This window comes from Neoarius graeffei, chromosome 1 (assembly GCF_027579695.1).
Source record: "Neoarius graeffei isolate fNeoGra1 chromosome 1, fNeoGra1.pri, whole genome shotgun sequence".
Taxonomy (NCBI): Eukaryota; Metazoa; Chordata; class Actinopteri; order Siluriformes; family Ariidae; genus Neoarius; species Neoarius graeffei.
In genome coordinates this window covers 7033696-7050677 of record NC_083569.1, presented here as the reverse complement: position 1 = coordinate 7050677, position 16982 = coordinate 7033696, and the positions used below count along the sequence as shown (strand labels likewise).

Below are 16982 nucleotides of genomic sequence, written 5' to 3'. Positions count from 1 at the left end.
TGTGTGGTGTTTTTTTTTTTTTTTTGTGGGTATGGACCCTGAACCCTCAGATGCACAGTGATAACCAGAGTCCAGTCTGCATTGTGAAGAAGATTGGGACCTCCTAAAGAATATTTCCTCTTCTTCCAGATCTTATGTATTCACCTGAAGCGCTTCAGGCACGAGCTGATGTTCTCCACCAAGATCAACACTCATGTCTCGTTCCCGCTGGACGGCTTGGATTTACAGCCCTTCCTGGCCAAAGACAGCTCAGCGCAGACCACCACCTATGACCTGCTGTCCGTCATCTGTCACCACGGCACTGCCAGCAGTGAGTTCCACCAAATAAATAACATCGCGATAGAAATAACGTGACGGTAAATTTTCTCTGTATGAGGTTTGTGTTGCTAAATACTAATTCAGTGTGTCCTGAAGAGAGGTTCAGTATATACAGTACAAGATTGAGATATAGGGACAAAACGTGTGTGTGTGTCTGACACAAAATTCCATAAAAGATCGCTGGGTCACTGAAGAGTTTTTCTTTTGTTATGTTTACGATATTAAAGGTTGTGTGTGTTGTTCCTGTGTGCAGGTGGTCACTACGTGGCTTACTGCCGTAACGACCTGAACCAGATGTGGTACGAGTTTGACGACCAGAGCGTGACCGAAGTTTCCGAGTCCTGTGTTCAGAACGCCGAGGCCTACGTGCTCTTCTACAAGTAAGTCCAGAGTCTGAGGACATGTATTCCTGATGTAGCTTTGCCACTCAAGAAAAGGATTTTCAAAATTATACAGGAAGGCCAACTAGATTGCAAAGAGATAAAAGGGGAGTGGCTGGTTGGATTGGCGCTGGGAGATGACGGGGAGTGGCCGGGTGGATTGGTGCTGGGAGATGACGGGGAGTGGCCGGTTGGATTGGCGCTGGGAGATGACGGGGAGTGGCCGGGTGGATTGGCGCTGGGACATGACGGGGAGTGGCCGGGTGGATTGGCGCCGGGAGATGACGGGGGGTGGCCGGGTGGATTGGCGCCGGGAGATGACGGGGAGTGGCTGGGTGGATTGGCGCCGGGAGATGACTGGGGAGTGGCCGGGTGGATTGGCGCCGGGAGATGACGGGGAGTGGCCGGGTGGATTGGCGCCGGGAGATGACTGGGGAGTGGCCGGGTGGATTGGCGCCGGGAGATGACTGGGGAGTGGCCGGGTGGATTGGCGCCGGGAGATGACTGGGGAGTGGCCGGGTGGATTGGCGCCGGGAGATGACTGGGGAGTGGCCGGGTGGATTGGCGCCGGGAGATGACTGGGGAGTGGCCGGGTGGATTGGCGCCGGGAGATGACAGGGGAGTGGCCGGGTGGATTGGCGACGGGGAGTGGCCGGGTGGATTGGCGACGGGAGGTGACGGGGAGTGGCCCGGTGGATTGGCGCCGGGAGGTGACGGGGAGTGGCCCGGTGGATTGGTGACGGGGAGTGGCCGGGGGGATTGGTGACGGGGAGTGGCCGGGGGGATTGACGCCGGGAGGTGAGGCGGTGCGGCCGGGTGGATTGGCGCTGGGAGATGAGGCAGAGTGGCCCGGTGGATTGGCGCCAGGAGGTAATGGGGAGTGGCCCGGTGGATTGGCGCCAGGAGGTGATGGGGAGTGGCCCGGTGGATTGGCGCTGGGAGGTGACGGGGAGTGGCCGGGTGGATTGGCGCCGGGAGATAACGGGGAGTGGCTGGGTGGATTGCAACTAATAACTCGACTGGATTTCCGCAGAGAAAATGCAAAGTGTGCTTGCTGAGCTGTCACAGAACAGCTATCATGCTATCATTTTAAAAGCTAGCATGCCAACATGCTAATGCTAGCATGCTAATGCCAACATGCTAACAACGAGCATGTTAACAGTTAGCATACTAACAAGCTAACAGCATACTGACATGCTAATGCTAATATGTTAATAGACAACATGCTAACAGCTAGCATTCTAACATGCTAATGATTAACATGCTATTTGTTAAAATTCTAACACTTTAAGGCTAATATGCTGACAGCTAACATGCTAATGGCTAGTATGTTAACTTTTAGCATGCTAACACGCTGAGGGTGACATGTTAACAATTAGCATGCTAACATGCTCAGGAGAACTCGTTAACAGCAAACATGCGAACTCTGCATGTTACCATGCTAATCCTAACATGTTAACAGCTCTCATGATAACATGCTAATGGTGAACATGCTAACAACTTGCGAGCTAACAGCAGGCATGATATCGTAATGGGTAACATGCTAACAGCTAGCATGGTAACACGTGAATGCTTATATGCTAATCGCTATCGTGTGCGTGTAAGTATTCCTAATAAAGTGGCCATTGAGTTGAAGTTGATTTGCTGTCAAAGTCTCAAATGAGCAGACCCTTGCCAAATGCATCATCACCTATGGGGGAAGGGAGGAATGACTCGGTCAAGCTTCCACTGATTAGCGGCAAAACGGAGAAAAAATGGACGGATGAAAGGCGAGACAAAGCCGAGTGCAGGTCAGAACCGATATCGTGTGTGATGGTGATTTGGCCTGAGGTGCCGTATGAAGTTCGGTGGATGTGTGGTGAAGTGTTACTGAGCAAAACTCCATTCATTTGAATGGGGCCAAAAATCAATGGAAGCCTATGGAGGAAAACGGGATGAGCAAAAAGAAAGGAAAAATATGAGTGCGGGTCAGAACCGATTGCATGTCTGTGTCGGCCTGAAGTATCACATGAGGTTTGGTGCATCTGCGAGTGAAACTGTTTGCTCAGACTGATGCGGTTCAGGTTAAAGGACGCGGCATTGATTTAATTAATTAGTTTGTTTATTTTTTTAAATGTGTGCTCCAGGAAGAGCAGCGAGGAGGCGCAGAAGGAGAGGCGGCGAGTGACTGCTCTGCTCAACATGATGGAGCCGAGCCTGCTGCAGTTCTACATCTCGCGCCAGTGGCTCAACAAGTTCCGGACGTTCGCCGAGCCCGGACCCATCTGCAACCGTGACTTCCTGTGTACACACGGAGGTGAGGGACGCGTTTTTATAACACATCATCACGGTCTGACCTGAGGGAGCTTCAATCCCATGCTTCTACACTTCCTCTCGGCTCACTTTCGCTTCTTCTTCCTCTTTTTCTTTGCGAGGAGCGATTTGCACATCGGAGCGTTTCACAAAGCCAGTTCCTCCGCTCTGATTTTATCCCGAGTCCGAGCGGAAAAGTACCGAGCAATGTCTGTAGCGTGCGTTAGTTCATCGTTCGGACGTCTGCGTTAGTGTTACGCAGTAAAATAACCAGTGCAGACAGAAACTCTTTACTTCTCTTGTCCCTACGGTCCTTCCTTTCTACTTTCGTCGTCCTTTCCGTGGAGACAGGACGCTCTTCTGTGTGTGTGTGTGTTGAGTGTTTTCTGCTTTCCTCTCTGCAGGTGTGCCGCCCCACAAGGCCGTGTATATCGACGACCTCGTGGTCATGCTGCCTCAAAACGTCTGGGACCATCTGTACAGCAGGTACGCAGTGATCAGTGCTCCTGGACGTTTCTCTGTGTGCGTTTTACTGGAGTTTGTAACGGTTGCCATGGTGATTTTGATAGGTACGGCGGAGGGCCAGCTGTCAACCATCTGTACGTCTGCCACACCTGCCAGCTGGAGATCGAGAAGGTGGAGAAACGGCGCAAGAATGAGCTGGACATGTTCGTCCGGGTGAGAACTAACACCCGCTGTAGTGTGTGTGTGTGTGTGTGTGTGTGTGTGTGAGCCCACAAACCTGCCCACGTTATTAATTCATTAGAACAGATGCTGTGCTGAAGAAAGCACACACCGAGCACACAGCTTCTGTTTCTTTCCCTTCCTTCCTTCCTTCTTGATCTTTTGTCTTTTCACCCATTTCTTCTTCTTTTTTTTTTCCCCTGACTTTCTTCCGTCCCTGCTTGTTCTTTCCTGTCCTCCTCCATTGCTCTTCTCGATCTACCTTGATGGTTTTTTTTTTACTTACTTCCCTTCATGTCTTTATTCTGATTTTTCACTTTAATTTCATCTTTATTCCTCCATTCTTTCTTTTTCCTTCCTTCCGTCCTTCTGTCTTTCCTATGTTTGTGCTTTCCTTCCTTTAATTGTTGCTTTTTTCTTCCTTCATTCCTTCTATTTATTCTTTGTTTTTCCCTTCCTTCCTTCCTTGTTAATTGTGATCAAGGCGCTGTTTACACATACCCGGGTATTTTTAAAGGTCCCATGGCATGAAACTTTGGCTTTCTGAGGTTTTTTAACGTTAAAATGAGTTCCTCTGACCTTCTTAAGTCACCCCAGTGGCTAGAAATTTCATAATGTGTAAACCAAACTATGCCCAACATTTGAGAATGGCGCGTCAAAACGGCGCGTTGATAAGCTCTTCCCTTTACTACGTCAGCAAGGGAGATGATCCCCACGCCCCCCCTCTGGATTCCCACCCACTGTATGGATTGCCCCGCCCAGTTGTAGTGAGGAGACCATAGAGGGAGGACACAACAACATGGCATCACCTAAGCGAGCGAAACATGGAAGTTGCACTGTACATGGATGTGACAACACAGAAAAGAGTCTGTTTTTACTGCCGACGGGAGAGCCCCTGAAGACGCAGTGGCTTAATTTTATTTACTCCAATAATACGCCGTCGAGTCTACCTAAGACGGTGTATGTTTGTCGGAAGGATTTTCCTGATGAATGTTTCCACAACTTGGGACAGTACAGGGCAGGTTTTGCACATCAACTGTCACTGAAGCCTGGGTCCGTACCGAGCATCCCTGCCGCATCAGCCACAAACACCGAACAAGTAAGTGTAGAACTGTTAAGTCGTTTTGCCGTGTTTTAAAATCGGTGCCACGTTAGCCTTGCAATGGCTACATTAGCCGTGCAGCTAACCGCTTCCTGCAGTTAGCCAGGTACTCTGCGCTACAAAACCAAAAAGCATGCAGCATGCTCTGTTATAATAGCCAATCAAAACAGTTTTTACAAAGACACCCACATTCTTTTTTTTTAAGTCACTCGTTCATTTTATTTGTTTGTTTGTTCAGTAAAAACCCAAACATTTGTTGAATTTATTTTATTTCCTCGCGTCGCACCTTAATGACATCAGCGCGCGGTATTTTTCCCTTCGCGGTTTGTTCCTTCTCTCTCGCCATAGTAAGACACCCACATCCGCTTGTTCTGACCCACTGGAGGTAGCGTCACAGTGCTGTTAGCCAATCAGAGGTAACGCGTTTACGTGTCATGAATATTAATGATAAGACCCGCCCCCACCCTCTACCCTTCCCCGCCTCCTGCTTCTTATTAGCGAAACGACGCACTGGGAAAAGCGCTGAAATGGGGCTTTCTCCCAGGAGGCTATATCTACGTGCCGAGGGTTCATTTCGAGAAAGGCTGCGGATATAACATCCGGAAACCTCCACGAGCCCGTTTAAAGCATCAACAAACCACCATGCCATGGGTCCTTTAAAAACGCATATTTTCTAAACTCCGTTTTCCAAAATAACTTCGTGCACACAGCTGCGTTTTTTTTTTTTTTTTTTAATTACGTTTATATTGATCCGCATAAATACGCTGTCAAGAGCTGTTAATTTGTGGAATTGACAGATGGCTGCTTTGCGAGTGACAGGAGTGAGGATCGCGACATTCCGAAATTTTCCTGCCATTCCTCCGGGACGACAACGCCATTCTCGAAATTCTCCCACCAGATAGCAGTCCGTCCAGGTCGAACCCAAAATCGCCGATGCTGGCGGTGGTACGGTCGGGCTCTTTTGGTCACCAGAAGCTCCGCAATTGCTGCCCTCCGAGCCCTAATGCGTCTCTGCTGGTCAATGAGCTTTATTCTCAAAAGCAAACAGGTGATACAGTGGTGCTTGAAAGTTTGTGAATCCTTTAGAATTTTCTATATTTCTGCATAAATATGATCTAAAACATCATCAGATTTTCACTCAAGACCTAAAAGTAGATAAAGAGAACCCAGTTAAACAAATGAGACAAAAATATTATACTTGGTCATTTATTTATTGAGGAAAATGATCCAATATTACATATCTGTGAGTGGCAAAAGTATGTGAACCTTTGCTTTCAGTATCTGGTGTGACCCCCTTGTGCAGCAATAACTGCAACTAAACGTTTGCGGTAACTGTTGATCAGTCCTGCACACCGGCTTGGAGGAATTTTAGCCCGTTCCTCCGTACAGAACAGCTTCAACTCTGGGATGTTGGTGGGTTTCCTCACATGAACTGCTCGCTTCAGGTCCTTCCACAACATTTCGATTGGATTAAGGTCAGGACTTTGACTTGGCCATTCCAAAACATTAACTTTATTCTTCTTTAACCATTCTTAGGTAGAACGACTTGTGTGCTTAGGGTCGTTGTCTTGCTGCATGACCCACCTTCTCTTGAGATCCAGTTCATGGACATTTTCCTTTAGAATTCGCTGGTATAATTCAGAATTCATTGTTCCATCAATGATGGCAAGCCGTCCTGGCCCAGATGCAGCAAAACAGGCCCAAACCATGATACTACCAGCACCATGTTTCACAGATGGGATAAGGTTCTTATGCTGGAATGCAGTGTTTTTCCTTTCTCCAAACATAACGCTTCTCATTTAAACCAAAAAGTTCTATTTTGGTCTCATCCGTCCACAAAAGATTTTTCCAATAGCCTTCTGGCTTGTCCACGTGATCTTTAGCAAACTGCAGATGAGCAGCAATGTTCTTTTTGGAGAGCAGTGGCTTTCTCCTTGCAACCCTGCCATGCACACCATTGTTGTTCAGTGTTCTCCTGATGGTGGACTCATGAACATTAACATTAGCCAATGTGAGAGAGGCCTTCAGTTGCTTAGAAGTTATTCTGGGGTCCTTTGTGACCTTGCCGACTATTACACGCCTTGCTCTTGGAGTGATCTTTGTTGGTCGACCACTCCTGGGGAGGGTAACAATGGTCTTGAATTTCCTCCATTTGTACACAATCTGTCCAACTGTGGATTGGTGGAGTCCAAACTCTTTAGAGATGGTTTTGTAACCTTTTCCAGCCTGATGAGCATCAACAACGCTTTTTCTGAGGGCCTCATAAATCTCCTTTGTTCGTGCCATGATACACTTCCACAAACATGCGTTGTGAAGATCAGACTTTGATAGATCCCTGTTCTTTAAATAAAACAGGGTGCCCACTCACACCTGACTCTAATTTCACCTTCAAATTAACTGCTAACCCTAGAGGTTCACATACTTCTGCCACTCACAGATATGTAACATTGGATCATTTTCCACAATAAATAAATGACCAAGTATAATATTTTTGTCTCATTTGTTTAACTGGGTTCTCTTTATCTACTTTTAGGACTTGTGTGAAAATCTGATGATGTTTTAGGTCATATTTATGCAGAAATATAGAAAATTCTAAAGGGTTCACAAACTTTGAAGCACCACTGTAGCTCTTAATAACAGAAATGCTGCTACTCTGAGTGTTTCCATGCTTGTCATATGTACAGTGGTCGCTCTTTTGTGGCGCGAAGATTGCCTAAAACTCCGTTTGTGTATAAACGAAAGGCGCAAAGGTCTGCGTTTTTAAAAATACCCGGGTATGTGTAAACGGCGCCTAATACAGAATGAAAAGCAGATGACTTTTAGTATTTCAGCCATCCTTTTTCTCTTCACTCTTCCTTTCTATTTCAATTCCTTTTTTTTTCTCTTGTTCTAGAAGGTGAGAGAAACTAATAATCACACTTTTTTTTTTTTTTTTAAAAAGGCTTGGTTTGGGGGTGTCGTGGCTCAGGTGGATAAGGCGCCGTACCATAAATCCAGGGACCCGGGTTCGATTCCGACCCGAGGTCATTTCCCGATCCCTCCCCGTCTCTCTCTCCCGCTCATTTCCTGTCTCTACACTGTCCTATCCAATAAAGGTGAAAAAAGCCCCAAAAAAATCTTTAAAAAAAAAAGTTTCGGTTTCTTTTTCAGCTTTTTCAGGCCTCTTTTCCTTCCCTCACGCTCACTAAATGCTGTAAGCACGGAGGTGTCTCAGATCTCTCTCTCTCTCTGACACGTGTGTGTATATTTCTTTACTTGTGCAGCTGAACAAGGCGTTTCAGGAGGAGGAGTCCCCCGTGGTCATCTACTGCATCAGCATGCAGTGGTTCCGTGAATGGGAGGCTTTCGTCAAGGGCAAAGACAACGGTCAGTGTGCACGACATCAGAGAAGGAGGGTGATGTGCAAAAATATGTAACGAACCAAAAAAAGACGCCAGTTCTCCTCGGATCCTGTTTCTCCTCAGAAATAATATGAAAAAAGGCAGCGTATGACGTCTCTGTTTATAACGCACACAGTGCTGCTGCGAGACAAAACGGCGTCTTTTTAAGCAGAAGTTCGTTGTAATGACGTATGTTATTTACCAGCTGGGAGGTCCGTACGGTGAAATACCGTGACCGAGGTCTTGAAAGTACTGACCGAGGCTACGGTATTTCACCATACGGACCGATCTTGCGCTGGTAAATAATATACACTTGTGTTCAAAATAATAGCAGTCCAACATGACTAACCAGATCAATCACTGGTTTTGGTAGAAATTATATTCATACCTGCAAACTCGTCAGAGAAAAAAAGGTGACAGTGTCCGGGGGGGGGTGCGGATAATGGTGACGCCAACGCCGACACTGAACTCAAGTAAGTGTTAAGAAATAAGAAAACAATAAAAGAACCAAAACACAAATTATATTATACTGAAAAACATTTATTTTTTCCTTCTCTAGCCTGGACAAGGGCTTCACAAACACTCTTACGCACGCAAACACCATGGAGGGAAACTGAAAAACACTATTTTTCAGTATGTTTTGCATGAATAATGAAAATGAATGAATATGTTTTACTTGAAAAACATTCATTTTTTTTTCTTCTTAGCCTGGACAAGGGTTTCACAAGCTCGCTTTCGTTGTTTTACTATCAGTGCGCGATTTATCAGCTTCAATTTGCCACGCTTTGTCACTAGTATATAAACTCTGTATAGTCAGCTGCTTCAGACCACCACTGACCATGGATGCTGCTGCACCAATACCTCCTCGCCGTCTCTTGGGATTGCTGAATGTCCGAGTACAACTCCAAGAACTCCAGCGAAGACGTTTGGGCGTGCTGGCATTACTTATCCGTCGTCGACTCTAACCTGACTCGTACGTGCACTCGTACCATGGATTCGTTAATTGCACGAGCGCCGCGCGTTCAATCGTCCAATTACCAGATGATTCGCGCCACCCTATCGCACTATCTTACAACACCTGCTTTCATTGTACAACAGTGGCAAGATATATCGCAAGATTTCATGCTTTTGCATTGCACAACGGTCGCTTTAGACGTGCAGGTTTTGCACGACTACTTTTTCATATGCGATTATTTCGGCAACAGTTAACGATCAATATGAAAATGTATCGGTCGCACGAATGTTTGGTCGCTTCTGATCGTGATCCAATTGTGAAACATGCTTTAGCAAACAAATATCTGTTGTTTTAGCTCCAAAAAGGCTGACTTGCCTTCAATTACCATCAGAGTTTCCACATTAGGTTCAGGGGTCTCTTAACAAGCGCGAACATAGATGGCAGTGTGTTTCAAGATCCTGAGGCAAAGGCTGAGATTCCGATTGGTCCAGAAAAACTGTCAATTATAAGAATTGTCCAATAATGGCCTATAACATGGCAGCAAGCCCACTCCCTCTCTCTTGACAGGCGCGAGCTCAGTTGAGATTACGATCGGCCCAGATGCCGCGCCCCCCCCCCAAAAAAAACCTCTCCGGTTCTACACGATTCACATGAATGACCCAATTGACAATGAAAAAGGTGACTGTCGCCAAAAAGCGACAAGTTTGCAGGTATGTATATTACTACATGGCAAATAATTTACCAGTAGGAGTCGTAGAAAACCAACAGACCCAACATTCATGATACGCATGCTCCTGAGTCTGTGTAATTGAATAATTAAGTGAAAGGGGCGTGTTCAAAATAATAGCAGTGTGGAGTTTAATTAGTGAGGTCATTCATTCTGTGAAAAAACAGATGTCAGTCAGGTGGCCCTGATTTAAGGATGAAGCAGCACATGTTGTACATCCATTTCTCTCTGAAAACCTGAGAAACATGGGTCGTTCCAGACATTGTTCAGAAGAACAGCGTGCTTTGATTAAAACGTTGATTGGAGGGGTAAAACGTATACTGTAAAGAAGTGCAGAAAATGATGGGCTGCTCGGCTAAAATGATCTCCAGTGCTTTAAAATGGACAGCAAAGCCAGAGAGACGTGGAAGAAAACAGAAGACTACCATTCGAATGGATCGAAGAATAGCCAGAATGGCAAAGACTCAGCCAATGATCAGCTCCAGGGTGATGAAAGACGGTCTGAAGTTACTTCTGAGTACTGTGACAATTAGAAGACGCCTGTGTGAAGCTAATCTATCGGCAAGAAGCTCCCGCAAAGTTCCACTGTTAAAAAAAAAAGGCGTGCTGAAGAGGATACAATTTGCCAAAGAACACATCGACTGGCCTAAAGAGAAATGGAAAAACATTTTGTGGACTGATGAAAGTAAAATTGTTCTTTTTGGGTCCAAGGGCCGCAGACAGTTTTTCAGACGACCCCCAAACACTGAATTCAAGCCACAGTCCACTCTGAAGACAGTGAAGCATGGTGGTGCAAGCATCAGGATATGGGGATGTTTCTCTTACTGTGGTGTCGGGCCCATTTATCGCATACCAGGGATCATGGATCAGTTTGCATGTATCAAAATACTTGAAGAGGTCATGTTGCCTTATGCTGAAGAGGAAATGCCCTTGAAACGGGTGTTTCAACAAGACGACGACCCCAAACACACCAATAAGCGAGCAGCATCAGGGTTCAAGACCAACAAAATGAAAGTCATGGAGTGGCCAGCCCAATCCCCGGACCTTAATCCGATAGAAAACTTGTGGGGCGACATCAAAAACGCCGTTTCTGAGGCAAAACCAAGAAATGCAGAGGAATTGTGGAATGTTGTCGAATACCTGTTCACAGGTGCCAGAAGTTCTCAGAAACCGTGGTTATACAACGAAATATTAGTTTAGTGATTCACAGGAATACTAAATCCTGAAGATTTTTTCAGTTTATACAGTAAATATTTGGAGTTTGTAATGAAAAATGCAGACACTGCTATTTTTTTGAACAGCCCAATGTTCATTTTCTGTAAAGTAATTAAAACATTGATACATTTTTCTTCATGTTTTGATGTAGAATATAATGTGCAGTGTTCCCAATGCATGGAAATAAAAACCATTATAAGGATTTTGAGCTTTACTCACGTTTTTAAACACACTGCTATTATTTTGAACACGACTGTGTATATTTTTATCTTTACCAAATTCTAACAGAAAACGAGAGCGCCCGAAAGGGAAAGCCGAGCCGAGCCGCCATTTTGAATCCTCATTCACGGCTGTAATGCAAATGGCTTCCTCCTCGGTATACAAGTGCACTTCCATAGCAGGAAAAAAACTACATTGTGCCGCCTATGTAGTCCCCTATTTATACAAATACGAGTCATTCAGGATTCAGCCATGTTTTTGCTCGGCGTTAGCAACAGTTACAGGTTTTTAGCTTTCTCCTGAAATGTTTTTTCTTTTATTTCTTCTTCCTCAGGGGAGTAAAACTCGCTTCCGCTGTGAACACTGTCGTTATCGCTATTAATGCTGTTTTCCTGAGAAATGCTGGCAAGAATTTATAAGATTTTTGATAATCTTATAAAAAAAAAAAAAGAATGCTACTTTGTTTGTTGTTGTGAACGAGCGAGTCGCCAGGGGTCCGTATTGTAGGATACGGACCCGCTCGCCAGCCAATCAGAGCGCAGGATTTGATGGAAAGTGCACCGCGAAAAAAAAAAAAATTATTTTAATAAGACCTGACAAAAAAGACGGGTGTAGCAAATGGGGGAATTTTATCAGTTTTATCTGGCAACCCTTATGGCATGCCAAAAAGTCAGAACCTTGCAACTTTTTTTTTTTTTTTAAAGATTCTCCAGGACCTATTGACAACTCCAAGATTGCTGTGAACAAAAATGGCCACGTCACGCTCAAGCAAGGTAGCGTTTGTTTATTAATTTATTAATTAATTTATTTATGCTGTCTTTCCTGAATAAGAACGTGATCCCGTGTCGTCCTCAGGTGCTGATTCGGGTCAGATCTCCGAGGAGACGTGGAACTTCCTGCACTCAATCCACGGTGGCGGTCCCGTGGTGACGGTGCGACCCAGCGTGAGCCACCACGACCCCGACGCCTCTCAGGCTGAAGAGAAGATCGAGGTGGAGACTCGCACCCTGTAGAGAAATCCAAGAGCGGTCACTTTGCACTTGGCTTCCCCTCATCCACTCGACATTCCCCGTGTGCATTCCTTACAAGTTGATAAACGTCATGAATTACGCTTCATGTCTGTATATATGGCACGCTTAGTCAGTTAGTTGGAGTTAAAGGAGAAATTAGACTGCAAATCTAATGGACACGCATTCCCCTTCCTCCTGTGCAAGTCTAAAACCTTTTCTTTAAACACACACCGAAAGCATTTACATCCGACGCGATGCTTCCCGCTTTCAAGCCTCGGTGGGCGGAGCCTGCGGTTCCGGTCGCCCTAAATGGCCACTACATGACATTATACTGTTTAGCTTCATGTTGTTGTTGTTGTTGTAAAATCTATACTGGGTTGTAAAGCACTGAAAAGAACGTGTTTTGAGGCGGATAATTTTAGTTTTGTTTTCGATTGTGTGAACATCACGAGCTGAAAAATTCGCTACAGAAGGACAAACGTGTATCTCGGGAACAGTTTCATTGTGTAAATTTCTTTCGTTTTTTTTCGACGAGCTATCCCTTTAAAATAACAAAGTGTTGTAAAAATGATTGTGTCGATTAGCGGCTGGACAACTGAAACGGGTCACTTCGTGTTCCCGTGTGACCTCTTATTGCGTCTTGAAAGCCGGTTGTCACAAATAATATCAAGGACGTGCCTGATGGTGTCCCCGTGTGTGTGTGTTCTCCAGGTGCGCTCGAAGCTAAGGGTTAAGCGTCTTTTAAGAAAAATGTGTGCAGTTACAAGGGTTAAAAGTGCTAAGAACCGTATTTTCCAGAATATCGGTCAGTTTAACCTCCTAGGGCTTAGCGGTCACATGCCTGGACAGCACTTTATGGAAATTCGGAACAAGAATCCACATATGTGGACGTACTTTTTCTCTAAAAGTACATCTTATCAAAAGATGATGCTCAGTTTTTATTCTAATCAGGTTCTAATAAGCCCAAATAGCAAAGAGAAATAAAAAATGCATGTAAAAAAAAAAAAAAACAGCTTGGGCCTTAGGAGGTTAAGATGGTTCTGTCGTAATCAAGACGTCTGTAGTGTTTTGAATAACGAAATCTTCACTTGTGACGCTATGGTAATTCTGATTACTACAGGCACGACGATCAGCTTTCGAGCGTAACAGTAACGTGGCTCCTCGTAAACATCGCACGTACTCGAATCAGGCTCGTATCGAAGTTCAAACTTGTACGTTGTTTTGCTAGGAGATGTACAAAACAACCGTGCGCCTTATACTCTGGAAAATACGGTAATCTCAGGAAAGCACTTTTTTTTTTTCTTTCTTCCCATTTAGCACTGTCACAGCAGCGCATGCTCCGGAATGAATGTACTCGTATTTAAAGAGCCCTGCGTAGTCTGTTATTTATTTCAGAAGGTTATGTGATTCGCTAGAACATGTATAGACCAGGGTTTTTACCCTTGTGCTAATCAAGGACGCATGCTTGTTGGAAAGCCGGAGATTTTCTCGATCGCACGTAGATGCTCAATAATAATAATAATGATGATGATGATGATTTAAAAAACATGTCCTGAAATGTGTATGTAAAAAAAAAAAAATGTAATGTAGAGATCACCTTTAGCTTGTTTAAAAGCAATGATTTTTGTATATAATATCTTTCTATTTTTTTTTTTCACTGAATGTTGTATCTGTGCTTTGGAGAAAAGTATGTCAGTTTTTGATTTTGTTTGGCTGAAATTAAACACCAAATATGCTGTGAAATGAAAAACGAACCCTGACGCGTCATTTCCGTTGCTACTGTGACTTGTGGCCCTTTTCCACTACCCTTTTTCAGCTCACTTCAGCACGACTCAGCTCGCTTCAGCCCTGCTCAGCACCCAAAACTCGCACGGTTTTGGAGTAGGGCTGAAGCGAGCCAAACCGAGCCGAGTGGGGCTAGGGGTGTGAGCAGACACTCCCCTGTGCACTGATTGGTGAGGAGGAGTGTCCTCACATGCCCACACACGCCCCGCGAGCACGCTGGGATCTGTAAACACCGTAAACCCGGAAGAAGAATAATTACGAGAATTTCTGAAGCCTTATGCGCCTCGCCTCATCTATACGCTCTTGCCAGTATCTGTTGGCGTTGTCGGTGACAACAAGCCACAGCACCAAGACCAGCAACACTAACGACTCCATGTCCTCCATGTTTATTGTTTACTATCCGGGACGTGAGACTACCGCTTAAAAGGTCACTGATGTCACTGTTTGCGCCGCCTAACGACATCACGTGACGTCCACCCACTTTCGCTAACTCCACCCAATGTGTCCACCCACTTCCAGCCAGCACGGTTCAGCGCGGTTGTAGTCGAAATGCAACTCCAACAGCCCCGCTCAGCTCGACTCAGCCGCGTTGGTAGTGGAAAAGCGGCATAAGTGCGACCAAGTTAAAAGATTCCTACATGGTGCTGAGAATACTTTTACTTTATATCAAACCGAACTAGTGGATCGATTACGGAAATGTGAAAGTGTAGATTTGTGCACAGTCGGCACGTGTTGTTCTGCGATCACGGTTTTACGAAGCGCGGATCCGTGATCCGTTTACGTCGCTCCTTCTGAGAAATAACTCATGAGAAATATCACTGAGGAAAAATCTGTTTGACACCTTTTATGGTGCTCAGTTTGTGATCATAGTGCGACATTTCACTGTAGGAAGGATTTAAGGGGCGGGGCCAAGTGGATGCAGTGACTTGAAGGGGGTGTGGCTAAAGCAAAAAGGGGGCGGAACACGGAAACGTGGATGGAAAACCACTGAAACACGTTGAATGGACGAATTATTCCTTTTTAAATGTCTCACAACAAGACTTGCTCAAGTTACAGAGTTTTGAGAGAAATTTAACTCCATATTTTTCCTCCCCCTCACTGGATCGCAGGTGAACAATTCGGCCTGAGGAGAAACCTTTTCCCGTCTTTATTCTTAAACCATGGTGAATTAATTCATCTCCGCCTGCACTGATGTGGTTTATTAAAGAGAAGCTGACAGCCAGCGAAACATTTTCCCCATCCATCACATCACATCGCCGGAATTATGGTGATCCACCAGCTTCGGCTATTTTCTCTCCACACCCGTATTCCTTGAAATTCCGCCTCCTGCGCTCTTATTGGCTAGCACTATCCATATTCCTGCAACAAGATTGGCTAATCAATCATTAAAGCCCAAAAGAGCACCAGTCACAACAAAGGGGCGGGATTTATCAGAAAACGGGTGGGAAAGAAAAGTATCGCAATCTGGACAGAAAACATGGCTGCCGCCCAGTGCGCAGCAAACCGTTTGCGGAAATGAGGTAAGTGTAATTCTTGGGCTTCACAAATCGTTTAAAAACGAATTATTCCCTGAGGTTTTGCCCGTGTATGTGTCTTAAGATGACGCTAAAAGCATTAAATATCAAACAAACGCGCTGGGCTGCTCAGTCCAAAGGCGGAAAGTTGTCGCGCTAAACAATTAGCTATCGTTAGCTTAGCCCTAGCGTGCTAACATGCTAGCATGAACGGCGGTTAGACGAATTTAAATGCCGTTTTTAGACCATTAATCGTGTCTCGTGTTAAATTTCGAGATTTTATTTATCTCCGACTCCTTATCAGGAGATGTTTTATAATTACATAGCCCGGTGTTTGCTAATTTAGCCGGTTATGCTAAGTGCTTTTTTTTTTCTCTTCTCCTCCCTTTCATCCCCTCTGCAAAGCGCGGATTCATTTCCAAATGCTTTGACCAAGCGCACTATGACAGGATTTGAACGGCACGTGCGCCCTACGTAGTGCACTTGACGACAAATAGGAGCGTATTTTGGGACCGAGCCTGCTGCTAGGCGCTGACTAGCTCCTAGCTTTTGCAACTTGCTAGGCTAACTTGTCATGAATGACACGAAGCGTTATAATTTTGGTCCGAATAGCAAACGCTTTTTCTTTTCTTCTTTTTTTTTTTTTTTTACTAAATAAGATATTTAATAGTTTTTATTTAATGTTTGTAGTTTTTTATTTTCGTCGTAAACGCGGCTGCTAGCTTACATGCTAGCAGGTGGTGAGGCGTTAGCTAGCATTAGCAACACGTTTGTTTTTGTTCACTCCGAGCTAACACAGCTAGCATGTTTTTTAACGTGTGGTAATTATGAAGTGAAGTGTGCGTTGTTTTAGAGCCTTGATGGAAGCGCTTTTCCCTTCTTGGTGAAATAATTTCCTAGTCAGGAATAAAGGTGAGTTTCTCCTAAATCTGAATTTAAGTCTATAGAACTGTTTCCTGCCGCTATTATTTGCTAAGCAGAGTGTTGAGTGGACTGAATACAGGGTGTTAAAGGGTAAGTTCACCCTGAGACACATGAAATGGATTTATACACAAGTATTCGTGAGGTGTTTGGTGAACTTGCTCCTAATGTGTTGGTGAGTACGGTCTTTTCGTTATCGCCTTGACAAGATGACTCTTGGTGCCGCAGTGACGTCACAAGGGGAGGCGCGTTTGCGTTCTAGTGCGGACTAGGGGTGGGTGTAGACCCTTTTCAGTCACGTGACCTTCGTAAACGCGACCGCCATTTTGGACATGTAGTGGACTTCGGCTCGAATCAGTTTGAATGCGAGGAAGGCGACAAACGAAAAACATAAAAGAAAAAGGAGCGAGATGCAGAAAACACCTTCACTATCCAGCGACGTAGGGCATTTACAGGGCGAGCAGAGGGAGAGGTATTTGC

At 45.1% G+C, this 16982-nt stretch overlaps 2 protein-coding genes across 5 annotated transcripts in view; both read left to right on the top strand.

Moving 5' to 3' along the window:
* Positions 1–14005, top strand: part of usp33 (ubiquitin specific peptidase 33) — a 51219-nt gene extending 37214 nt beyond the window's left edge. For both annotated transcript variants that reach the window (XM_060929022.1, XM_060929030.1), the window contains 8 exons: positions 130–310; positions 572–698; positions 2825–2994; positions 3395–3476; positions 3560–3668; positions 8040–8142; positions 11977–12045; positions 12128–14005. In XM_060929022.1, coding sequence (XP_060785005.1) covers positions 130–310; positions 572–698; positions 2825–2994; positions 3395–3476; positions 3560–3668; positions 8040–8142; positions 11977–12045; positions 12128–12285 — 999 coding nt within the window. In that variant the 3' untranslated portion in view covers positions 12286–14005. The remainder of the gene's footprint in view (positions 1–129; positions 311–571; positions 699–2824; positions 2995–3394; positions 3477–3559; positions 3669–8039; positions 8143–11976; positions 12046–12127) is intronic.
* Positions 14006–15493: 1488 nt separating this feature from the next.
* The window catches only part of zzz3 (zinc finger, ZZ-type containing 3), a 39263-nt gene continuing 37774 nt past the window's right edge, over positions 15494–16982 (top strand). Inside the window, exon 1 of one of the 3 annotated variants that reach the window (XM_060928990.1) lies at positions 15494–15587. The gene's annotated coding sequence lies outside the window, so the exon portion shown is untranslated. Of the gene's footprint in view, positions 15588–16281; positions 16494–16982 lie in introns of those variants that run through there. The other 2 variants (XM_060928982.1, XM_060928998.1) reach the window with 2 other exon arrangements.